Raw genomic sequence first — 26,344 nt, 5'->3', positions numbered from 1 at the left:
ATGCTTGTTTTGTGCGAGTCCTGGCTGTTAAAGGCAGTGCATTGTCTGTGGCAGTCTGTGTAGCCCTCTGTCCTCTGTGTTTATGTGTCTGGCATGCACACTCAGCTTTGCTACTGGTTGTACCTGCAAATGGGAAAGCAGCAGCGACATCCGTTGGCCTGGGGTGGAGATCTCCAGGTCTCTGGGCTGGGCTCCAGTGGCTTGGCAGAAGGAATCCCTGGGCTCTGAAGCTGCTGGAGGTGGTGGCTACTTATAACATCCCTTGATGTCCTTGGAATAAGAGTTTTAAAAACTTTTGTTCATGAGTGCTCCTTACTGTCCAGAATGTTTTGGGTGGAAGTGGGATTCTAGTCCCTATTCTAAAATGTAAATCAAGCGTAAACCAAATATTGAGTCTGCAGGTAGAGAGCTGTTCAGGACCTTTTCTGTTACTTTTAGCATTAGTGGTAGAATAAAACCTGATGGCAGTCATCCTGTTGATGTTGAGAGTGCTGTGTCTAGGCAGTGAAGCTGACAGGAATTGGTTTCATTCAGGTGCTCTGGGGAAAGGTTAGTTGAAACTATCAAAAATCAGGTCTAGAAAAAAAAATCAGTCTGAAATCTCTACTGAGAGATGGAAAAGCACTGTTTCTTTTTTCTTCCAGCAACATGGTTGGTGTTGAGGTGGAGACTGAATATTGTATAAACTTTTTCATCTACTGTGATTTTAATAAGCATCCTTTTTGGTGTTTTTTCCCACTTGATTAAAATGTACTAATATTTATGATAAACTGTTTCCTAAACATTTGTTGTTACTGTACTGCACTGATTCAAATAGGGAAACTGTTTCAGGCCTCAATTTCATCCCTTACGTTTATTGGGTTTGGGTTTTTTTTACAGCAAGTAATAGGCTTTTAAGATAACCTCAAGCTAATGAAAAAATTTAATATGCTTATATTGGAAAATAAATTCTGTAATCTTGCCATTAGCAAAAAATAATTGTTTGTAATGTTGAGGTTAAGTATTTTTAATATGTTTTATATTTCTGTTTTCTTAAAGGTCACAAAGACAGAATTGGAAAAACTAAAATCTAGCTATAGACAACTAATAAAAGAAGTAAATTCTGCCAAAGAAAAGTATAAAGAAGCTGTGGCTAAAGGTATGTCTGACTTGTATTAATTTTATTGTGGTTTTACAATGTACTAAAACTCTTGCAGTGAAACAAGATTTTTTTATTATAAGCAACTCGATTGCAGTATTAAATACAAAGTGTTTTGAGAGGCTAATTGTCATCATATATACTTGATGATACTGTTCTTGAAAATGAAAATAAATGATAGCCCTTATTTAAAATAAATGGTAGCTCTGTTCTTTTAAACTCATAATTTCTTCAGTGGACATAGTTGGTATGTAAAGTTACTCAAATCAACTGTAATAGTTGTAAGCAGGTTGCAGTTCTGTCTCATCTACATTGTAGCTGCAGCCTATTTGCATCCTGTGATCTTTTATGGTTGCTGCAGTGGCAGCAGCATCAATTCCTGACACTTAGTAGAATGGATCCAAATTGTTTAACCTTAAGCTAAAGGGGGAAAAGAATTCATTGGTATGCTGGGATGTTTTAAAGCTTTTAAAGGAATGGTGTGTCCAAATTGTGTGTGTTTTGATTTCTGTTGATTTGTTCTAATGATTAAGTAAATGAAAGCTTTTGTTCTATTGTCTGTTGAAATATCTTGTTAATTGGTGGGGGTTTTTTACATGCCTTTCTAAGATTATTTTTTTCTTTAAAGAAATTGGATGGCAGTGTGTAAATATAATTCCAAGATCTATCTTTACTTTTTGTATAGCTGCTTAAAATGATACTTATTGTCCTTGGTTCTGTTGCGCTATAATTCATGATGCAGTATAGTAGCTATCGGTGCTGAGAGAAAGATTGTTTCTTTCCAAATTTGTCCAAAATTCTGGGTGAAAACTGATAAATGAATTTGTTGAGGGATGTTAAAGAGTATGGCTTCCTCCTCCAGCTGCTCTGGCCCAGGACTTCCTCCTGTCTGGCTTCTGGAGCCCAGCCTGGTGTGCCTGGGGACCTGGGGTCTCTCTGCCCAGGCTGAGGGACATGACTACTACTTTCCCTTTGCAGGTTCCACCAGTAGCAAAGCTGAGCATGTATCCCAGAGACACATGTGCACACACAGCCAGAGGATGCTGACATGACCGGTTACACAGACTATCACAGATAAGGCATTGCCTTCAACAGCTCCTATGTATAGGACTCTCATAAAACACATAGACAGACAAGTCCCCTTCTTCCTCTGCAGCTGGTAGAGATAGAAGTTCACTAGTGAAATTACACACACAACACTTTAGGTTCACAAGCATGTGCATGTTTGCGGATCCCTCAAGTACTGACACAGCTCCTCTGTCTGTCAGGCACCCCTGCCCAGATCCTGGGCTCTCTTAGCTGCCTCATGGGTCCCCTACTTGCTGGCTAGTCCAGCTTGATGTTCACTAGCAAGCATGCACATGCTTATCCTATAGGCACTCTGTACTTGCAAGTCCCTCTAGGTGTACCAGCACAGACCCTTGCCTGTCTGATATCCCTGCCCAGATCCAGGGCCTCCTACTTGCCAGCTAGTCCAGCTTGAAGTTTGCTAGTGAATACATATGCACACTAGGTTTGGAGAAGATACAGACATTTGGCCCTCACCAGCAGCCGGCACCAGGCACATGGGTTGTGACATGCAGTCCCACTCCAGCTGCTGGCACTGAGCCCCTCACTCACACCAGTCCCTCCCAGTAGCTGGTTTTCAAGACAGACACTGTTCCCACCCCAGTGATTGGAGTTTAAAGGCACCCCTATCCCCCCCCCCATCTAGTAACTGACACCAGAGGCCACAGGGTGCCTACACTCCTGGTCCTACTCCTGTAGCTTGCACCAAATCCACTCACCCGGTAACAGGCATTCCAGGCACAAAATCTGTAGTACCCTACCTATGTCTAGAGATCTATGGCCCTCTCCAACTACTGATGCTAGGACCCTCGCTTGCTCTAGTAGCTGACAGCACAGGCTGCAGGGCACCTACACTCCCTGTCTGATTCCAGTATCTGGCACCAAATTCCACTCACACACAGGTCTCACCAGTAGCTGGTGCTTAATCCTTGCAGCACACATGCATGTGACACAGAGTGAGATTATGCAGAAAGATAGTTAAGAAAATATTTAATAAGAAGATATAAGATTATAGGATAGACTGCAGTGATCAGGTGCAGGGCTTATCCAGACAAGCATACTGACTGGCCCTGTTCTACCTGTGACCAGCTCCTTTGATAGTTTGCCTGCAGTTTCTTGATAGCCCCTCAGCGTGACTGACCAGTTTTGTTTCTGGTTATTGTCTTTGTTAATGCTAATTGATCAGGTTTTATGTCTCTCTGTGTTTGTCTCCCTTTCCTTATCCTACCAGCTGAAGAAATAAACATTCTCACACTCCACATATCCTAACCAATTAGTGTGACTGGCCAGGTTTGTTCTTGTCATGACCTTCCCTTATCACTTGTCCCTCAGGTTTGTCTCTGATTTTGTTTATGGCTCCTTTGACTAGATACCCTTAAAGGAGCAGACACTCTTTCCACATACCTTTACAGCATGTAAAGACAAAATGGCATTGGATAAGAGAAATTATACTTAGTGCCATTTAGCATTTTTTTTTAAACTGGTGTTATGTTCATTTAAAAACATAAATATATACTCAGTTGTTAATTTCATTTAGTTCCCTATCTGTCCTCTGTATTGCTTTAATCTGAAGTTTATCCCCAAGTAATTACATAACATGGGAACTTATAGTACAAAATATTAAAATTATGACAGGGTGTTGTGATCTGATATGTTTTAATTCTTTCTGTTCTACTTCTAGTCATTGTTCTTCATTCCTCATGCACTAAACTTTCCCATTGAAATCAAAGAGTGTTTTGCCTATTCAGGAACTGCAGTGTTTTGATGTTCTCCTGATTAACTGATGTGGTGGGTTAACCTTAAATGGTTGCCAGGTTTCCATTAAGCCATTCTCATTCCCCCTCCTCAATAGGACAGGGGGAGAAAATAAGATGAAAAAAGCTTGTGGGTTGAGAAAATGACAGGGAGATCCTTTACCAATTACAGTCACGGGCAACGTACTCACCTTGGGGATGATTAATTTAATGTCAATGCCAATTACTAATATAGTAGGATTATGTCCAAAGACAAAATTAAAAACACCTCCCCCCCCTTCCCAGGTTCAACTTCTCTGTTCCCAACTCTTCTGCCCTCCCCTGAGCAGTGCAGGGTGGATGGGGAATTTTGTATGACAAACTAAAACCAGTTTGTCTCTGCTGCTCCTACCTCCTTATGCTCTTCTCCTGCTCCAGCGTGGAGTCCCTCCCATGGGATACAGTCCTTCATGAACTGCTCCAATGTGGGCACTTCCTACAGGCTGCATTTCTTCAAGAACTTCTCCAGCATGGGCCCTTTCCATGGGGTATAGTCCTTCAGGAATGGACTACTCCAGTGTGAGTTCACCACAGGCCACAGTTCCTTCCAGAAAACCTGCTCCAGAATGGGCTTCTCTCCGTAGGCTGCAGCTCTTGCCAGGAGCCTGCTCCAGTGTGGGCCCTCCATGGGCTGCAGCTTCCTTCAGGTCATATCTACCTACTACAGCATGGGATCTTCCACGGGCTGCAGGATGGATATTTGCTTCAATGTTGTCCTCCATGGGCTCCAGGAGGACAACCTGCTTCACCGTGGTCTTCACCATGGGCTGCAGGGGAATATCTGCTCTTACCCCAATACACCTATTCCCTGTCATGGGGGAGATTTTAGACTGCTTAAAGAATCACTGCCAAAGGTATCAGCAAAAGTGGGTTTATTGAAGTAAGATGTTGTAAAAGTGAGACTTAACAAAGTCTGATGGCAAGGTTCACTCTATTACTTACTGCACAGAGGATGTAATAACAATTCAAAGTTTCCAATTCAGAAATCTTAGTGCACTACAATGCAGTGTTATGCATGATGTTGGTCACTTATCAAAGATCTGCAGTTGGTAAGGAGGGTCTCAACCTTGAAGAGTAACCTTGAGAGATGTCCCAGCTTAAGGGGAGATCACTGCTGTGCAGCTAGCTGCTTAGCAGCGAGCGTTCAAAAAAAGCTCTCCTGGGCTGTCATATTTATGGAATAAAGTGGTTGGCTTGTAGTCAAATTACATGTGATTAGAAAAGGTAAGTATGAGACTCCTTGTATCTACAATTTTCTTTGTTCCTTGACAAATTAGTCTTGGAAGAACCACCTGGTATTCATGTGTTAATTGCATGATTGGTGTTCCAGTCTCCAAGCTCATATGCATCAATGCTCCTCATGGCACCCTGTTCCTGTGTGGGTTTTCAAAGAACAGGAACAGATTGGAACTAGAGAAGTTCAAGGCCTGGTTATGACCTAGGCCTTTACTTTGGAGCCTGAACCAAACTACCATAAGTTTGGTCAAAGAGTGCATCAGTTGCATTCCCTCTCCTTCTTCACTGACCTTGGTGTCTGCAGGATTGTGTTTCTGACTTCCTCCCCCCTCTTTCTCTTATACCTGCCGCACAGTGGATTTTTGGGGGTTTTTTTGTTAGGTTGGGTTTTTTTTTACCCTTTCTTAAATATGTTATCACAGAGGTGCCACCAGCATTGTTGATTGGTTCAACTGGCCAGTGGTGGATCTGTTTTGGAGCTATCTGGAACTGGGTCTGTCCAGCATGGGGGCAGCCCCTGGTGTCTTCTCACAGAAGCCACCCCTGCAGCCCCCCTGCTACCAAAACTGTGTCATGTAAACTCAATACAACTGCATTAATATTTTTTTTTAAATAAAACCCTGCTGGTTTTGGCTGGGAAAGAATTAATTTTGTTCATAGTAGATTGTATGGGGCTATGTTTGGGATTTGTGCTGAAAATAGTGTTGATAACACTGATGTTTTAGTTACTGCTGAGCAGTGCTTACGCAGTGTCAAGGCCATGTTTTCTGCTCCTCACACTGCCCTATCAGCAAGCAAGTAGTTTGGAGGTGAACAAAAAGTTATGGGGGGACACAGTTGGGCACTGCTCAGAGACTGGCTATACGTAGGTCAGTTGGTGGTGAGCAATTGTTTTCATTTGCATCGCTTGTCTTTTTGGGGTTTTATTTTTCTCTCTCTGTTATTTCCCCCCCCCCCCCTTTTCCTTACAGTAATAATAATAATAATAATAATTTCTTTTTAATTATTAAACTCTTTTTATCTCAACCCACGTGTGAGTTTCTCCCTTTTACCCTTTCAGTTCTCCATCCCACTGGGTGGGAGGGTGAGTGAGCAGCTGTGTGGTGCTTAGTTGCTGGCTGGGGTTAAACCATGATAAAACCAAAAAAGCACTGTTTTTAAGACACTTAATTCTATTGTGGTTTTCCTTAACCTTCTTATTCTTTCTTCCATTTAGTATGTCTTCTATTATTATATTTCATACTTAATTTCACTTTCCCTACTATCTTAGTGTAAATCTCAGTTAACAGACTGATCCTCAGAAAAATGTTGCAATATTTTTGCCAAGAATTGCAAAATTAAATGTCTTACAGCTTCTCTTACACACACCTCCTTCTGGGCTGTGTTCTTGACTACAAATATTTTTGTAGTTGTAGTGGTGTAGATAATAGAACAGTAAATCAGTTGTAGGTCAGCTGAGCTGTTGTAATTTTTTTAAGCCATGGTATTTTCATAGGGTTTCTGAACCTTTGAATTGTCAAGCTGGTTTGTGAGGTGAATAAATTATGAAGGTTTGAGTAACTAGTGTGGGGTTTTTTGGTGTTTTTTGTTAAAAAAATATGTGCTATTAAGAGATATGGTTTTTCTTTATATGCAAACTGGTTCAGTTTTTCAGGATTTTGGGAATCACTGAATGTTTGGGGCACCTCTGTGAAAACATATTTAAGAAACAGCAAGAATGCTGGACAGGCAGAGAATGGGGGGGAGGAAGAAGTGCTCGTTGGGCTTAACCTTGGTGTGTGGTAGGTCCATTACAGAGCTGTCCGGAACTGGATATGTCTGGCACAGGAGGCAGCCTGAGGAGAGCCCCATGCTGGAGCAGTGGGATACTTCCTGAAGTAAATGCAGCCATAGTGAACCTACACTAGAGCAGGAGAAAGGAGCACAGCAGAGAGGAACTGTTACATACTGACTCTTTTGGAAAAATAGGAAGGAGGAAGTTGGAGTTGCACTTTATGTAAAAGACTAGTTTGAGTGCATGGACATAAGCTATGGAGTCTGTGAACATTGTTGGATGCCTTTGGATCAAGACTGGAGGGATCGTCACCAAGGGGGATCTTTTGTTAGGTATCTGTTACTAATCTCCCAATGAGGATGACACCCTTGATGAAACCTTACTTTGGCTACTCAAGGAAGTCTCAGGCCAACAGAATCCGGTCCTCACGGGTGACTTCAATTAACTGTACATTTGTTGGGAAAACAACACAGCAGTGCACAAGTCGTCCATCAGGTTCCTGGAATTCACTGAAGACTGCTTCCTGCTACAGATGCTAGACATGCTGACTAGGAATGGCACATTGCTAGATTTACTACTCACAAATCAAGAAGACTTACTTGACAACATAACTGCCAATGGTAGCCTTGGATACAGCAACCACAACATTGTGGAATTTAAGATCCCGCCGAGCACGCCGAAGGTGAGTAGTAGGACAAAGACCCTGGATTTTAAAAGAGCCAACTTCAAGATGCTCAGAGTTGGGCTGTGAGGGATTCTGTGGGAAGTATCTATGGAGGACAAAGGAGCTTGTGAGTTCTGGGAGTTGTTCAAGAACAGCTTCCTGAAAGTACAAGAACAGTCCATCCCCTACAAAGGGAAAGGAAGAAGGCAGAACAAGAGGCCACCCTGGCTTAACAAAGAGCTTTTGGGTTTGCTTAAAAGCAAAAAAGAAGCGTATTGGCTATGGAAAGGCAGCCAAATATCCATCGAGGACTACAAGAACCTTGCTAGGGCATGCAGTCAGGAAGGCTAAGGCTCATCCAGAACTGAAATTGGCCAGAGATGTAAAGTACAAGAAGAAAGGGTTCTTCAGGCACGTGAGCAGTAAGCAGAAGCAGAGGGAAGACAGAGGCCCGTTGCTAAACAGGGCAGGGAAGCTAGTCACTACTAATGCTGATAAGACAGAGGTTCTCACTGCCGCCTTTTCCTCTGTCTTTACTGATGCAGCTGGACCCCAGATCACAGGATCAAGTAGCTATGACAATGCATGCATTGACCCACCAGTAGTGGAGGAAGGGCTGGTCTGCAGCCTCTTGCAAGGCCTCAACCCACATAAATCTATGGGAAGTGGCTGACACTAGTCAGGCATTTGGACTAGATGATTGTTGTAGGTCCCTTCCAACTGAAACAGTCTAGTCTATTCTTACGTTGCTGACATTGTTACGAGGCCACTGTCTATAATCTTTGAAAAGTTGTGATCAGGGGATGTCCCTGATGACTGGAAGAGGGCAAATGTCATACCCATCTACAAGAAAGGCCCAAAAGAGGACTCGGGAAACTACATGCCCATTAGTCTTACTTCAGTCCCTGAGAAAGTAATGGAATGAGTCCTCCTAGAAACTATCACAAGCCAAGTGAAGCAGATGACTGGGAAAAGTCAGCCCAGATTTACCAAGGGCAAATCATGGCTGACTAACCTGATCACCTTCTACAGCAAAATAATATCTTCTGTCGACATGGGGAGAGCAGTGGATGTTGTTTGCCTGGACTTCAGCAAGGCATTCAATGCTGTTCGTCCAGGAGAAGGCTGTGGGAAACTGGCAAGATACAGAGTAGATGGGTGGTCTGTGAGGTGGGTAGGAAACTGGCTAACAGACCACGCTCAGAGGGTGGTGGTCAATGTTTTTTCCTCAGGCAACAAAGGCAAATTGGATCCTGGGCTGCATCTGCAGGGGTGTTGCTATCAGAAATAGAGATGTGATCATTCCACTCAGCCCTTGTCAGGCCGCACCTGGAGTACTGTGTCCGGTTCTGGTCCTCACAATTCAAGACAGACGTGGGCAGACTGGAGAGGGTCTAAAGAAGGGCCACAAAGATAGTCAAAGGGCTGGAGAACTTGCCGTATGAGGAAAGACTGGAGTTAGGTCTTTTCTCCCTGGAGAAGAGAAGGCTTGGGGAGGTCCTCATCGCAATATTCCAGTACTTAAAGGGTGGTTATAAAGAGGATGGAGGCTCTCTCTTCACAAAGAGTCACATGAAGAAGACAAGGGGCAATAAGTACCAGTTGCAACTGGAGAGGTTTCATCTTGATATAAGAAAGAATTTTTTTTATGGTGAGATCAATCAGTCACTGGAACAACCTCTCCCTGGGACATGGTAGAGTCCCCATCACTGGAGGTTTCCAAGATGTGACTGGACAGGGTGCTGGCTAATCTCATCTAGGCTCCCTTTTCCCCATGAAAAGTTGGACTAGATGATCTTTTGAGGTCTCTTCCTACTGGGCTGTCCTGATGCTATGATTGTAACCCCTCATCCTCCCCCTGTTCTATTAAGCCTGGGAAAAGGGGTTTGGGGGAAGGTGGAGGTTTGGATTTTTTGTTGGATTTGATTGGGTTTTTCTTTCTTTGTTTCTCACTACCCAAGTGTATTTTTATTGGTAATAAATTAAATTTCCCCAGATTGAGTCTGTTGTGCCTGTAATGGTAACTGGTAAGCAATCTACCTGTCTTTTTCTTGACCCGTGACCTTTTTCATCCTATTTTCTCTCCCTGTCCTGATCAGGAGGGGGAGTGAGCAGCTGGGTGGGTATCTGGCTGTTGGCTGAGGTTAACCCAGTACAATCCATTTTTGTGCCCAATGTGAGGGACCAAAAAGTGCTGTGGTCAGTCAACTCAGCCTGCCTCTCGTCCACTTCCCTCTCCTGTGGGATGCAGAGAAGAATATAAAGAAGGTGAAGAGTTGTGAATTGAGATGATGAAAGTTTAATAGAGAATGCAAAAGCTCTCTGCACAAGGAAAGCAAAAAGAGTAATTCACTGCTTCCTATGTACAGGCAGCTATCCAGCCCTTCCTTGGAAAGCAGGGCCTCAGCATGTGTAATGGTTGCTTGGGAAGACAAGGAGCATAACCGTGACTGTCCCCCCTTCCTCTTCTTGAGCTTTTATTGCTGAGCATGATGTTCTCGGGTATGGAATCTCTATTTGGTCAGTTTGGGTCAGCTGTCTTGGCTATGTCTCTTTCTAACCTCTTGTCTACCCCTAGCCTACTTGCTTTTCCGGGGGCAGGGGCAAGCCTTTATGCTGTGCAGGTGCTGTTCAATAATAGCCAATGCATTGGTGTGTTACCAATGCTCTTTTAGCAACAAATAACATCATATGGGGTGTTATGAACAAAGTTAATGTTGTCCTAGCCAGACCCAGTAGATAAGCATATAATTTCATCTTTTTATAACACATATGTGGAATTGCAATAGCATAGTAAAAATTAAATCACGTTTGCAGTCTCTAGGTTGCCTTCTGTTCCCTGGCAATGTTATGATTTAAAAAAGACTTAATAATATTAAAGTACACCTAGCATATTATACAGTATTATATTTGCTGGGAGAATGTTTTCTGATTCCTGCACACCTCGTGATTTAATACTTCAGGACGTGAAATTAGAATTGATTCAATTTTATTGGTATATAATGAAGCTGTACAGAACACAAGCTATATCTATGATAAATAAGGATGCTGTAAAAAAGCTTTGGTTAAACTAGGTTATTGCCCTACCGCTCTTTGTAATAGCTGAATGGTCAGATAATATTTTTATTAGGTTGTTGGTGCATTTATTTTGAGCTGTTTGTATAATCATGATTATACCATTATGTTTCCTGGTGGCATATGTTTCCTTTAGATATTACTGACATCAGGGAAACTCAGGGGTTTGAGTTTGTGTTTGCCTGAAACTCTTACATTGTAAGATGAAACTAGTAATGCTGGTTAAACTGGCCTGCGTTATGTACAGATGTTAGCAGGCTCAATGAAAGAAATATGGTGTTTTGCATGTTTCCGCTCAGAGAGAGAACACCAGTACTTGCAAGGCCTAGGGTTGTTTCTTGTGAAAATAAAGCTTTTAGCATAGGGAACTCTGGGGAGGGAGCATGGTGCCAAGAGATCTCGGTGGCTTTTTGTGGAGCTAGTTTGGGTCCAACTTAGGCATATTGTTTCAAATCAACATAGACGTACAGCCCCAGGATGTGCACTACTCTGTTCTCACAGACCAACACTCATAATTTTGAGAGAATTTGTTAGTGGTATTTATTAGCTCAAGCATGTTATGGCAGTGCATAAGATTGCATTTTTATTTTTCTTTCTGTTATACTTTATTATTTATCTTAACTGCTGATACTCATTAAACAGGTAACTTTATTGACCTAACTTTTAGCTCAGAAGTTTAGACCTTCAGTATTCTGAAAACTTTTAAGTATATACAAATAGTTTTTTCCTCCATCAGAAACCTATTTGACACTTGCAGTCATGAATTTGTTAGATAAGGTTTGGGGAAAAACAACTTATACTTTTTTCACAAATATATTGAGTAGAGGAGAGAATGGGTGATTTTCTTTTTTTGAAAAAAAATATTCATGTAAGTCTCTTGCAATACATAAAGGGAAAAAAAAAGACCTTAGAGACTAAAAGGCAACATACTCTATTCTGTCCATTTTTGCGATTTAGGTCTTATAAAATCCATGTTAATTAAGAGCACTGCACTTAAATCTCTATTTGGAGAGTGATGGTAATTCAGGCTTGTCAGTAAATTTTAGAGTTTGCTTCCTGAGATGGAACTAATAATGAAAGCTATCTTAGTTTAGTTGAGGTAGTTTGCATTAAAAATACTTCGTAGATCAGTATAAATTATTTTAAAGTCTCTTGACTTCTGGTCTTGTAGAAGCCTAGTGAGGTTGGGTTCAAAATGGGAAACAAAAATGCTTAAAAATCCATGTTGTTGGTTAATGTGCTAGCAGTTTCCCCAGGATGAATAAAAGCTATCAAATGAAGAAATCATTTTCATTATCACCTATGATATTTAGATGTACATGGTATTATATAAAATACTTAATTTAAGCAGATGATGGGATCAGGAAGATCCTAAGATCAACTAAATAGGTAATAGAATAATCAATTATAAGGTAACTTCTACTAGGTGTTATGACTTGGTCTTTTCTATTTAATGATGGAAGACTAGAGAAATCAAACTATGAGGAAAGGCTTAATAGAAGAAATGGACAAATTAGAGGGTTGCCCCCAAAAGTGGTAAGCAACAAAGCTTTCTTAAGAATTCACTGTAAATTGTGTAAATTTTTCTTCAGTATTGGGAGTTGGTTACCTTGAATATACCTATCTGCTTTGGCTTGGTATATCACTCTAAGTTTAGTATTTTTTTTTCCTCCCTATCATGCCTAGGTTCCTGTTTGCTTTAATTTTAGAAGTTTTTAGTCCATACCAAAATTGACTTTCTTAAACACTGGTAAATATCTAATGCATTATGGTATGGTTTGACTTAGTTTTACACTTCAGTGCTGATGTTTAGAAAAATTTTAAATTCTGAAATAAACTGAAGGGTTGTTTTTTGTCTGAAACATACTCTCAAAACTGGCATTTTTTTCTCAAAGTAGTATTGTTGCTTCATTAAAAATAAAAACAAAAACCTTGGTACTCCCCTAATATTATTTTCAGTTTCCATTTTAAATTTTTCTGAAATAAAATGCTGTGATACCTTAGTTGAAGCTTTAATAGAGAAAATTATCATAATCCAAAACCAAATTCCTTGGCTTTTCTTGGGAAATAAACAGATATACTAACTGATGCTAGAGAATTTTGGATAGGAATTTAAAATAAAAATATTGATTGTGTATCTGAGCCACATAAAGATAAACCAAAAAATGGATGAGATGACCAAAAGAACCCTCTAAATATACCCAAAGGAGAATAACTTGTTTCATGCTTGTATGTCATGGTCTGAAGGAAAAGAGAGAGAAAAGGTTTTGTGCATGACAGTGACTGATCCTCTTCCATGCAGTTTTTAACAGAACAGATAAAGCTGAGGAGTTTGAGAGTAGAGTTTTAGCTATCATGTTCTGTAGTATATAATAGCATAGAAATGATAAGATTTAATTGAAATGTTATTAATATAAATCAAAATATAAAAAAAATATTAATCTAATGTGAAAAAATGTATGTGTAATTTGAGAAGTATGAAGACAACTGCAAGGTCAAACAAAGGTATGATTCAGCTACCAACCAAACATCAAATCAGGGCAAGTTTCAGACACTGTAGGGAATTGTTACTGGAAACAAGTAGTTTTAATGAACAAGCAAGAGATAAGAAAAAGAGACTATTCTGAATTCCAAAAAATCTATAGTCTTTTTGTGTGTTTTAAGAATGTTGTAAGAACAGTGCTCCTGTATGAATCTTGTTTACTTTCCTCTCCTCCTGAGTTATCATTTGAAAGGCTTGACTGAGAGACAGTAACTCACATAATACAATGGAGCTTTTTAGAAAGTGTGCAAAAGTGAAGCTTGTGCAGGCCCAGAGGGCTCTAATAGACCTTACTGGCTCTTATCAGCCTCCTCCACTCTTGCCCAGGGGCCCTATTTCAGCTCAGCACAGGGCTGTCAGTCCCTGCCCCAGCAATACCATAGGAATGCCAGTCTCCAGCTCTGCCACAGCCCTGCCTTGCCTGGCCATGAGCATCACTGAGCTGGCCCTGACCCACAGACTGATGTCTCAGCCTGGCCTCTACCCAGCCCTATCATCATGTCCCTGCCTAGCTACCCCAGGTCTGATGCTGGGTACCCTCACCAGGCCTGATCCTGACACCCACCTGCAGGCTCATGTCCTGGCTCGGCCTCTGCAAATTCCAGTGGAAGGAAGTGCCTGATTCCCTGGTCTGAGGACTGCCCCCCAGCCTGCCCTGTTGCCTTGTTTGGGCTTGGTGGGTTAGGCTGGCAAGGCCTCTCCCCTGCCAGCTCAGAAATCCACCATAACCCCTGACTCCCCTCAGCAGGTAGCCACTGGCCCATGCTATCAATGCCCTGACAGTCTGAAGTGGCATGAGGGACTACTGATTAGACAGCTTGGGTCAGCAACTGCACAAAGGTAATTGTTCTCATTGGTTATCAATCAAACCCCATATGTCAAGATCCTACCTTACAGTTCAGGTAAAGCTCCTTCATGGGGACACTTGCATACTACTGTTGCTATGTATTATTCACATACAGTTTGGTATGTGTACCACACAGATATGCATGTGTAAACCACAGTTTGGGAGCATCTGCTCTAGTGTGAACTTTGTCTAATCATGTAATGCAAGTGCCTCTAATGTAGCCAGATAGTCCATTTTTTTCTTGCTTCATCTTATAGCCTATCTTACTGTTAAAATTTTATTAGGTTATTTGTTACCAAATTTCTTTCTTAGAAGCAAAATGGCACAAAATCCTTCAGCTTTCTCTGTTGTGCATTCCATTAAGAAATGAATCTCTTGTGTCCTTCAACTCTTACTTGTAATATATTTTTAGAGCTTTGTCTTTCTGCCTTTGTGTCCTTTAGTAGTTGCAAATGTTTTGTACCCTGTAGTGGGTTGACCTTGGCTTGCAGCACCCATGCAACCACTTGCTCACTCACACCCCTCTACCCAGCAGGATTGGGGGAGGAGAAAATAGGAAGAATGAGAGAGCAAGAAGACTTGTGGGTTGAAATAAAGACAGGGAGATCACTTGCCAATTACTGTGGGTAAAACAGACTCAACTTTGGGGAATTTAACTTAATTTGTTGCTAATTAATATAAATATTTGAGTACTGATTTGGGTATTGGGAAACAAACGCACTTAAGGAAAATACCTTTCTTCCCCCATTCTCAGGCTCAACTTCACTCTAGACCTCCCCCCTTGTTATTGCTACTGGCTACTCTCAGTCCCTTCAGTGGAAGGGATTGCAGTGTGTGTGTGTGCGTGCACGTGTGCAGTCAGGATATAGTGGTTTCTCTCTGTCACTCCTTCCTTCTCACTCTTCCTCTACTCTGGCCTGGGTCCTTCATGGGCTGCAATCCCTTCAGGAATATCTGCTCTGCCATGGAGTACATCATACTCCTCTGACTTTGGTGTTCCCTCTGTTGTTTCTCACTCTTTTGTTGTGTGTTGTTGTCCGTCATGTTTCCCCCTGACATTTTCTGCCCTTTCTTAAATATGCTTTCACAGAAATACCATCAACTTCACTTTGACCAGTGGTGGGGCTGTTGTGGAGCTGGCTGGAACCAGATGTGTCTGATACAGGACAGCCCCTGACCTCTTCCCACAGCAGCCATCCCTGCAGCCCCCTCTGCTACCAAAAACTTTCCACATGCGCCCAATGCAGTACTCTAACATCTCTGAATTCAATCTTGATTTTTCTCTATATATTAAGATCTAAAAGCGCCTTTCTCTTTCCACTTCTAATTCAACATTTCTTATAATTTCAATATTTTCTTATTTTCCTACTCAAGTTCAGGAAGTAATAATATTTACCATATACTGGCTGTTGTTCATCCTTCTCAGGATAATTTATCATCACCTTTATATTGTTGAGCTCCAGTTGGATATACTTTATTTTTAATTGGCATTAAACTAAATTACTCTTCTCCAATTCAAGTCTGTTTTGTCTGTGATGGTATTAAGCAGTCTCCCTCTCCATGAGGTTTTTCATCTTATTTTCTCCCCCTGTCCTGTTGAGGAGGGGGAGTAAGAGAGCAGATAGCCAAGATCAACCCACCACATATCCCTTCAAATATTTTTTTTTTGTTAAACCACAAGTTTTTCATGTTCACAATAACCTTGGACAAAGGATTTTACAGCTTAGCTACAATCTAGGTGAAGAATGTCCTTTTACTTGTTTGGGACAAACTACTATTTTCATATGATACCTTTTAGTTATATTAAAAGAGGTTGGGAACATCTATTCACTGTTCCCTCTTGCATGTTGCTCCTCAGTCTTCACTCCTCTAGTTTCAAGAGTCCTCATCTTAGTCATTCCTTGTGCATTCCCTGTTTTCTACCTTTCTGATGTTTGATGCCCTTCTCTAAACCTTTTTCATTTCAAATATGTCCTTGAGTTGAGAGAACTGCATATCATGTTATGTGGAGTTACTCAGTGGTGGAATAATGCTGTCTAGTCCTTTATTAATAACACCTTTTCAGACAGCTGTGGAGCACTGAGCTAATGTTTCCATAAAACTATCTATACTAATCCCAAGATCTCATTCCTGAGTGCATTTAGTAAGCTTAGAACTGATTATTAAGCTTGGATAGTTTTCCCCCATATGCATCTCTATAAATATTCACACTTACTTTCAGTAAGTGGTAAAATAGTAAATTTACATTTACCATTTTGTAGTTCAATCATTGTGTCTCAAAGTTCTTTTTCAGTTCTTTGCATTTGGCTCTCATTTTCATTTCCTTTAGTCAGCATCTTCTTCAGTATCTTTATCTCCTCATTTTTCCACCTCTTCTAAATCACTTATCAATATGTTAAGAAACACAGGCCTCAACTGATGCACTCCATTAAGTGTCTACCTTCTCCTGTAAAAACTGACCATAATATTCCAGCTATAACATTCTCAAGTTCCTCTAAAATTCTAAAGCTAAGCACTGTAGAGTCCTGGTAATTTCTTCTCCTTACATTTGTTCTGTAACCTCTTCTTCTGATACCTCATCAGAGAGAGATACTTTTTCATAGTCTTTTCAGCAAGGAAATCTCTGAAGGTCTTTCATAATGAACACAGATGCCAAAAAATTCTTTCAGGTTTTTTCCTACCAGTTCCTTTTATACATTGCTCATCAACAGCCTCTTTAAATTTTCTGACAAGCTTCCTAACTCCAGTGTATTTGAAATAGGATTTATCAGTTTTGCTACTATTTTACTTGTTGTTCCCTCAACTCTTATGACCCGCCTTAACATTTTTCCATGTTTTAATTTAGAAGAGTTCACAATCCTTTGTGTATTCCTCATTTCACACAAATTTCATCTCTTCAAGGTCTGCTTTCAAGCCTCTATGCTTCCACCCACGCCCAAGTGGTGCAAGGGGGGTGGGGAATGGGAGGTTGCGGTCAGTTCATAACACTGTCAGCCATTTCTTCCTTCTCACACTTTTCCCCTGCTCCAGTGTGGGGTCCCACCCATGGACTAGAGTCTTTCACAAACTGCTTCAATGTTGGTCCTTCCCATGGCCTGCAGCTCTTCAGGATAAGACTGCTCCAGCATGGGTCCCCCATGGGATGCACTTACTGCCAGAAAACCTGCTCCTGCATGAGCTCCTCTCCATGGGCCGCAGTTCTTGCCAGGAGCCTGCTTCAGTGTGGGCTCTGCACGGGTTGTAGTTTCCTTAAGGGCATACCTACCTGCTGCAGCATGGGGTCTTCCATGGGCTGCAGGGTGGATATCTGCTCTGGTGTGGTCCTCTCCATAGGCTGCAGGGGGACAACCTGACTCACCATGGTCTTCTCCATGGGCTGCAGGGGAATCTCTGCTCCAGTGCCTGGAGCATCTCCTCCACCTCCTTCTTCACTGACCTTGGTGTCTAAAAAATTGTTTCTCACAGTTTTTTTTATCATAACTTTCTCTCACAGCTGCTGTGCAGTGTTTTTTTACCCTGTCTTAAATATGTTATCACAGAGGCGCAACCAGCTTCACTGATTAGGTCAGCTTTGGTCAGCAGTGAGTCCATTTTGGAGCCAGATTGAACTGTCTCTGTCTGGCACAGGGGCAGCTCCTGGTGTCTTCTCACAGTGGCCACCTCTGCAGCCCCCCCACTACCAAAACCTTGCCATGTAAATGCAGTACACCAGGGAAGCATGACTGATTTGAAAATATTCTGTCTAGTACAGTGTTGTGGTTTAACCCCAGCCAGCAACTAAGCATCACACACCTGCTTGCTCGCTCCCCTGCAGTGGGATGGGGGAGAGAATTGGAAGGGTAAAAATGAGAAAACTCTTGGATTGAGATAAAGACAGTTTAATAGGGAAAGAAAAATTCACATGCACAAGCAAAGCAAAAGAAGCAATTCATTCACTACTTCCCATCGACAGACAGGGGTTTAGTTATCTCCATCATATGTAACAGTTACTTAGGAAGACAAATGCCATCACTCCAATTGTCCCCCCCTTCTTTCTTTATCCCCCAGCTTTTATTGATGAGCATGATGTCATAGAGTATGGAATATCCCTTTGGTCAGTTGGGCTCAGCTGTCCCAGCTGTGTCCCTTCCCAACTTCTTGTGCACCCCCAGCCTACTTGCTGGTGGGGTGGGGTGAGAAACAGAAGAGGCCTTGACACTGTGTAAGCACTGCTCAGCAGTAACTAAAACATCCCAGTATTATCAACACTATTTTCAGCACAAATCCAAAACATGCCCCCATACCAGCTACTGTGAAGAAAATTAACTCTGTCTCAGCCAAATTTAATACATACAGGCGCAAAACTGTTTGCATAAAGCTGCTTGGAGAATGGTTATTAATGGGATCTGTTGGGAGAGGGGTCCGCCGGAGTCAAGAAATTACTCAATATGAGTTATGCATCTTGCTCAATTTTATTGGCTTCTAACATTTCTTATATAGCCTCAATACACAAGCATGCTCCCAAAGCAAACATATGATTGGTTATTAGCCCCTAAGCACGCGCTGCTCACACACCACTATTTATCATGATTGGAACAAGCATTCTGTCCATGCAGCTATTTGCGTTAGCTATGTTTTAGCCTTGCAGTTTGTTACTCCCTTTATCTACATTCCCTTCTCTATTTCCCTTGGCCTTACACATGTCCTCCCTAACAGCTGCAGCTTGTTACAGCCACGGCCTGTTATTACAATAGGGTTACTTGGTCTTAGGATTCAAGAATAGATCAAGGCCACTTTCTTGTTAACTTCAGCACAATAACTTCAGCACAATTCTAATTCCAGTACACTTCTAATTTCAGGCCTGGATTGTGCACTCCAGGCCTGGATTGTTCAGACCCTCAGGGGTTCCGTGGCCACACTTCTGCAGCCATTCTTCTACAGGGATCCTGACAGGAGGGTGATGTATCCTATCCAACATTATGGGATATATATTGAGATTAGTTTTGGATGGTATTTCAGTGTTTCTGTTTGTAATCCTCCCTCTCAGGATGACTAGTTTGGAGTATGCTTATTAAATTCCTAGGCGTCAGTATGCCTGAAAGGATTGAAAGTGCATTGGAGAGCAGTTGCAGAGTTAAATATTATTTGAGAAACTGGAGAAATGGTCTGAAAAAAAATAGTGTTACTCAGCAGGAACAGATGCCATAGCAAAGATAATCAGTAATACCATGTTGCCAGAAAGGCATGGATTTTTATTTTTTTTTAGAAATAAATGTAACTCATACAAGTGTTAAAGGGATTCTTTGGCTTTCAAAGTTAATAGAACCTCAACTGAAGTATTGTCTGGTTTTGGGTACTGCATTTGAGGAAGAGTGTGAGCTACATGCAAAAAGAAAACAGGACTTAGAAGATGTGTGAATTGTTTGGTATGAAGGTTAGAAGATTGGCAGAGAAGGAGAGTGTATAATCTTCAAATAAGTAAAAGATGGATTGCAGAGGACTGTAGAATCTATTTTTCATGTCCATGGCAGGTAGGTGAAGGAAGTAAGGATTTAAATTAAAGCAAGAAATATTTAGGTTGGAGAGTAAAGGGGGGGATTGTTTTCAGCTCACACAGCACTAGACCTGAATTGTATTGAGAAGTTGCAAAGTTATCCATCATTGGATGTCTTAGGAAGATCATAAAAATATCTGCCACATAGTTCTGCAATTAGTCTTCCTGACAAAGAATAGAATAGGTGACCTCTTGAAGTACCTTATAGCTCTCTGGTTCAGCACTGAATTTGTCTTGTCAGTGTGGACTTGAGGATTTCTAGACTCTAATAGCGTAGTACTGTGTGATGCTGACCTCCTGATCAGGATACAGACAATGATGAGGAAATGTTAAATTGTACTAGAGAAGCTGTGAGCTTTGGACAGGAGTAACAATGAGAGAGTTCAGCTAGTCAAATATGAACTGAAGCAGTGCTTCATCATGATGATATGTAGCAATGGAATTTTTGCTCACAATAAATGACAGCTTCCTAGAACAATGAGTCTTAGAACCCACAGTAGAAGATGCTATAGTGGGTTTCATCTTAAGTGATATGCACTCAAAATGATGTAGCTACTGGTATGGTCAAGGGTGCTTGACCACCCAACTCATTACCTAAGGTGCTAAGACCTGGTCTGCAGCTCCTGGGGTTGTAAAACAGCCCAGAGAAGGGGAGAAGTGCACCACCACAAGAGAAAATATAACAAAAGGATTGTGGGTTGAAATAAGGACAGGGAGATCACTCAGCAATTACTGTCACAGGCAAAACAGACTCAACTTGGGGAAATTTAATTTTTTACCAAGCAAATCAGAGTAGGATAATGAGAAATAAGACCGAATCTTAAAAACACCTTCATAGAATCATAGAATGGCTTGAGTTGGAAGAGACCTTAAAGATCATCTAATTCCAACCCCCCTGCCATAGGCAGGGACACCTTCCACTAGAACAGGTAGCTCAAAGTCATATCCAACCTGGCCTTGAACACTTTCAGGGATGGGGCATCCACAACTTCTCTGGGCAACCTCTTCCAGTGCCTTACCACCCTCACAGTAAAGAATTTCTTCCTAATCTAAATCTACCCTCTTTTAGTTTAAAATTATTACCCCTTGTCCTATCACTATATACCCTACTAAAGTCTGTCCCTATCTTTCTTATAAGCCACCTTTAAGTACTGGAAGGCCACTATAAAGTCTCCCCAGAGTCTTCTTCAGGCTGAACAACTCCAGCTCTCTCAGCCTGTCATCATAGGAGAGGTGCTCCAGCCCCCTGATCATTTTCGTGGCCCTCCTCTGGACTCATTCCAATAAGTCCATGTCCTTCTTATGTTGGGGGCTCCAAAGCTGAACACAGTACTCCAGGTGGGCCTCATGAGAGCAGAACAGAGGGGAAGAATCATCTCCCTCAACCTGCTGGCCGCACTTCTTTTGATGCAGCCCAGGATTTGGTTGGCTTTCTGAGCTGCAAGCACACATTGCCAAGTCATGTTGATCTTTTCTTCCCCCAACACCCCCAAGTCCTTCTCCTCAGGGCTGCTCTCAATCCATTCTCTTCCCAGCCTGTATATGTGCTTGGGATTGCCCTGACCCACATGCATGAATTTGCACTTTCTTTCCCCTGCCCCTCCCTTCTTCCCAGGCTTAACTTTACTCCAGAGTTCTCTACCTCCTCCCCCCTAGCGGCACATCCGGATGGGGAATGGGAGTTGTGGTCAGTTCATCACATGTTGTCTCTGCTGCTCCTTCCTCATCAGGGGGAGTACTCTTCACTCTCTTCCCCTGCTACAGCATGAGGTCACTCCCACAGGAGACAGTTCTCCATGAGCTTCTCCAACGTGAGTCCTTCCTACAGGCTACAGCTCTTCATGAACTGCTCTAGCGTGAGTCCCTTCCATGGGATGCAGTCCTTCAGGAACAGACTGCTCCAGCATAGGTCCACCACAGGTTCACAAGTCCTGCCAGCAAATCTGCTCTAGTGTGGGCTCCTCTCTCCACAGGTCCATAAGTCCTGCTCCAGCGCAGGCTCTCTCCTTTTGGGCACATTCACCTGCTTCGGTGTGGGGTCCTCCACAGGCTGCTGGTGGATATCCTCCACCATGGACCTCCACGAGCTGCAGGGGAACAGCATGCCTCACTAATGTCTTTACCATGGGCTGCAGGGGAATCTCTACTCTGGTGCCTGGAGCACCTCCTCCCCCTCCTTCTTCACTGACCTCAGTGTCTGCAGAGTTGTTTCACATTTTCTCACTCCTCTCTCCAGCTGCAGTTGCTCAGTTTTCTTTCCCCTCCCCCCTTCTTAAATATGTTATCACAGAGGTGTTACCACTGTTGCTGATTGGCTTGGCCTTGGCCAGCAGTGGGTTCATCTTGGAGGCAGCTTGCATTGGCTCTATTGTACACAGGGGAAGCTTCTAGCAGCTTCTCACAGAAATCACCCCTGTAGCCCTCTTCACTACCAAAACCTTGCTACGCAAACCTATTATACCTTGCCTTACCTAGTATAATCCTGTTGGTATCCCCTTCCCCCATCATTTCTAGTTTAAAGCTCTCTCACTCAGCCCTGCCAACTTACACCCTGACTCATATTCCCCATTGTGACAAGTGGATCCCATCAGGCCCCAGCATACCTTGTCTCTTGAATACTCTTGCATGGTTTAAAACCCCAAACTTTTGGTGCAGGCACCATTATTGGAGTCGGGTATTGATATACTGGGCTTGTGGGTTTCTGCTGAGGTCTCCCCCTATTACTGGGAGGACTGAGGAAAATACTGCCTGTGCTCCTGAATTTTTTACTATTCTTCCCAGGTCTCTGAAGTCTGTTTTGATTAACCTCAGACGTTTTGTTGTGACATCATTTGTATCCACGTGAAAGAGCAGGAATGGGTAGTAGTCTGAATGTTGAACTAGGCTCTTCAGTCTTGTGGTGACATCCCTAATTCGGGCCCCAGGGAGGCAGCAAGCTTCCTTGAAAGAGGGTCTGGTCTGCAAACAGCTGCTTCTGTTCTGCACAGGAGGGAATCACCAATGACCATAACTCACTGTTGTTTCTTCTTGGTGCTGGTCTTACTGTGGGTTTTGTTGTGAGGGGTTGGTGTCTCTCTGATCTTGGCAAGACTGCTTGCTCAGGTTCCTCCTCTTTCTCATTATGTACTTCATCTGCTATACCCAGGGCCTTGTACCTGTTCAGTAAAGTTATCTCAGAGGGTAGCTTAGAGGGTAAGGAGGGGTTTCTCTTACTGCTCTCTACTGTAACACTCTTCCACCCCTCCTTATCCCTTGTGACACTGCTTTCCTCCTGGCACAAAGCAGATCCAGGACCTGCCTCCACAGTGGTCATGCTGAGTTTTCTCCTATGCATCATAGGTGTCAGAGTATGTCTCCATTGGTCAATCTCCCTATCAGAGTATCGAATACTCCTCAGTCTGCTCACCTCCTCCCGCAGCTCAGCCACCAAGCAGAGTAGCTCATCAGTTTGGTCACATCTCCCACAGTGTTGCTTACAATCACTTTCCACCTCTAGGAATATCCCTTCACACATCCCACAGCCGGAAACCTGGGTGGTTGCATGCTTGAACAGGAGCTCTCTCTGTGTGGCTGTGTCCTGGTTTCAGCTGGAATAGAGTTAATTTTCTTCTTAGTAGCTGGGGCAGTGCTGTGTTTTGGCTCTGATGTAAGAACAATGTTGATAACGCACTGAGGTTTTTAATTGTTGCTGGGTAATGTTTATACTAAGTCAAGGACCTTTCAGTTTCTTGGGCCCTGCCAGCAAGAGGGCTGGAGGGGCACAAGAAATTGGGAGAGGACACAGCCAGGACAGCTGACCCAAACTAGCCGAAGGGATATTCCATACCATATGACATCATGCTGAGTATATAAACTGGGGGAAGAAGAAGGAAGGGGGGGACATTTGGCATTATGGCATTTGTCTTCCCAAGTAACCGTTACAGGTGATGGAGCCCTGCTTTCCTGGGGATGGCTGAACGCCTGCCTGCCCATGGGAAGGGGTGAATGAATTCCTTGCTTTGCTTGCATGCGCGGCTTTTGCTTTACCTATTAAACTGTTCTTATCTCAACCCTCGAGTTTTACATTCGTTTCTGATTCTCCTCCCCATCCCTCTGGGTAAGGGGGAGTGAGGATGTGTCTGTGTGGTACTTGGTTGCCATCTGGGGTTAAACTATGACAGGCTGCATTGGTTCTACCAGGTGCTAGAAGCTCAGAAGTAGGGGACACTGCATTTTGCCAGATGGTCACCATGCTGCCCTGCACCTGCCTGCTGCCGTACACCTGCCCACCAATCAAAAGTCAGAGTAGGGCAATGAGAAATAAAAACTAACCTTAAAATACCTCCCCCCCTCCCCCTTCTTCCCTGGCTTGACTCCCGGCTTCCCTAACTCTTCCCTTCAAGCAGCACAGAAGGAACAGGAAATGGAGGTTCTGATCAGTTCATCACACATTGTCTCTGCTGCTCCTTCCTCCTTGCTCTCTTTCCCTGCTCCAGCATGAGGTCCTACTCATGGGAGACAGTCCTCCATGAACTTCTCCAGTGTGGGTCTTTCCCACTGGCTGCAGCTCTTCACAGACCGCTCCAGCATGGTTTCTTTCCATGGAGTGTGGTCCTTCAGGAATGGACTACACCAGTGTGGGTTCTCTCCTTTGGGTGTGTCCAGCTACTTCGGTGTGGAGTCCACCACAGGCTGCAGGTGGATATCTGCTCCATCATGGACTTCACCACAGGTTGCAGGGGAATCTCTGCTCTGGTGTCCGGAGTGCCTCCTCCCCCTCCTTCTTCACTGACCTTAGTGTCTGCAGAGTTGTTTCTCTCATATATTCTCACTGCTGTGTCTCCCAGCTGCAGTTGTGCAGCAGTTCCTTCTCCCCTCCTCCCTTTTTAAATATGTTATCACAGAGGCACTATCACCATTGCTGATTGGCTCAGCTTTGGCCAGCAGTGGGTCTGTCCTGGAGCCACCTGGCACTGCATCTGTTGGACATGGGGGAAGCTTCTGGCAGCTTCTCACAGAAGCCACCCCTGCAGCCCCTCCACTACCAAAACGTTGCCATGTAAACCCCAATACACATGGTTTCCCTAAAAGCAGTTCCCACTATCGCTATTGGAGATAGAGTACTGGTCTAAATGGATCAGGGGTCTGACCTAGTAGGACATTTCTTATTTTCTTAATTAAAAAAATGTTTATTTACTCTGAGACAGATAAAAGATTAGCATTTGTGATAGTCATGTGTTTAAATGGGGTTTATTTAATTCTTTGTATTTATATTATTTTTATACTTATGCAGATGATGCTTTTCATATACTTTCAGTTCAAGTATTCTCACATTTGTGCTCAGAGAAAGTGCAGCGTTTTTTTCTTAGTCTTGAATAGGAACACTAAGACATTTGGTCTTACTAGTGACCTGAGAACTGTAAAATTTTAGCTTCTTCAGAGAAATTGTTTAAACTTATTGTGGAATAAAGTGCAAACTTATCATGAATCTATTAGATTTATGTCAACCACAAGTATTGATGTTTGTATACATTGAAATCACCATAAGCATTTTCTTTTTTTCTTTATTCTCAGGAAAGGAGACTGTGAAAGCCAAAGATCGGTGTGATAAAGCCACTATGAAACTTCATATATTGCATAATCAATATGTATTGGCACTGAAAGGAGCACAGTTACATCAGCACCAATATTATGACACTACACTTCCTCTGTTACTTGATTCACTACAGAAGATGGAAGAAGAAATGATTAAAGCCCTGTAAGCTGTATTTTCTTATATTTTTCTCATTTCCACATGTTATGTATAATATCCTAATTAATTTATAGTATTATTAGAAAATAATAAATCTTCATCAATTATTTGTATATCGAGGATAATGAAAAAGCTGTTTTCTTCTTTCTGTTGACAACAATTGTGCATGGAGAAGTCTGTTCAAATAAATGCAGATAGTAATTTTAAGGGGTTACTTAAGCATTTTAGTGAGAGACTGTCTTCTCATAAAACTTTTAAAATCTTAGAGATTAACTTCAGTGTTTATAGTTAACCTCATGCTTTATCCTTAGCTTCAGCTGGAATACTATGGCAAATTAACATGCTTTAACTTGTTCAGCCCTGAATTGGTAAGGCAGTTGGACTAGATGATTGTTGTAGGTCCCTTCCAACTGAAATTATTCTATTCTATTCTATTCTATTCTATTCTATTCTATTCTATTCTATTCTATTCTATTCTAAAGTTAGTTGCCTCTCCTGTAGCCTTATTTTTGTGAAATTCTGCCGGGAACCAATTTGGTTTAAAATGGCCAACAATCTTGAAAGTCATTTGGGATGAGGGCCAGGCAGGTGCATGGTTACTTATTTGTGTGCAAATAGCAGGATCATATAAACCTAATTTCATTGTATGGAATCCAGCCTTAAAAATACAATTACTTTTTTCTGAAATATCATTCCCCACATCACTGATGAAGATGTGCAAATTGATCTCAGAGAACTGTCAATGAGGACTCTAAGCTATCTTTTCTGATTTGTAACCACCATGCTGTGTCTTTGACTTTCCTTAAGAATATGAGTTGGTTTGGGAGACTGTTCTGTAGATCTTTCTCTAAGACATTCTGAGGGCTGCAATTAAAAAATATTGCTTGTAAATCACTTACTCTAAAAGAAAAACAAGTTACCTCTTTTTGTAAGTATTGTTCAT

The 26,344-nt window shown here is 42.3% G+C and overlaps 1 protein-coding gene across 9 annotated transcripts in view; it reads left to right on the top strand.

The window, feature by feature from the left end:
* Positions 1–26,344, top strand: part of LOC129782582 (tyrosine-protein kinase Fer-like) — a 222,307-nt gene that overhangs the window by 41,871 nt on the left and 154,092 nt on the right. For 7 of the 9 annotated variants that reach the window (XR_008745135.1, XM_055792975.1, XM_055792974.1 and 4 more), the window contains 2 exons: positions 1,039–1,138; positions 25,224–25,407. Coding sequence is in view for 8 of the 9 variants with exons in the window: in XM_055792975.1 (XP_055648950.1) it covers positions 1,039–1,138; positions 25,224–25,407 (284 nt within the window). In the remaining variant the exon portion in view is untranslated. Of the gene's footprint in view, positions 1–1,038; positions 1,139–2,116; positions 2,832–6,264; positions 7,692–25,223; positions 25,408–26,344 lie in introns of those variants that run through there. The other 2 variants (XM_055792981.1, XM_055792977.1) reach the window with 2 other exon arrangements.

The sequence above is a fragment of the Falco peregrinus genome, chromosome W, assembly GCF_023634155.1.
Source record: "Falco peregrinus isolate bFalPer1 chromosome W, bFalPer1.pri, whole genome shotgun sequence".
NCBI lineage: Eukaryota > Metazoa > Chordata > Aves > Falconiformes > Falconidae > Falco > Falco peregrinus.
Note: the sequence above shows the minus strand (reverse complement) of the source record. Positions and strands in the feature narration are given on the sequence as shown.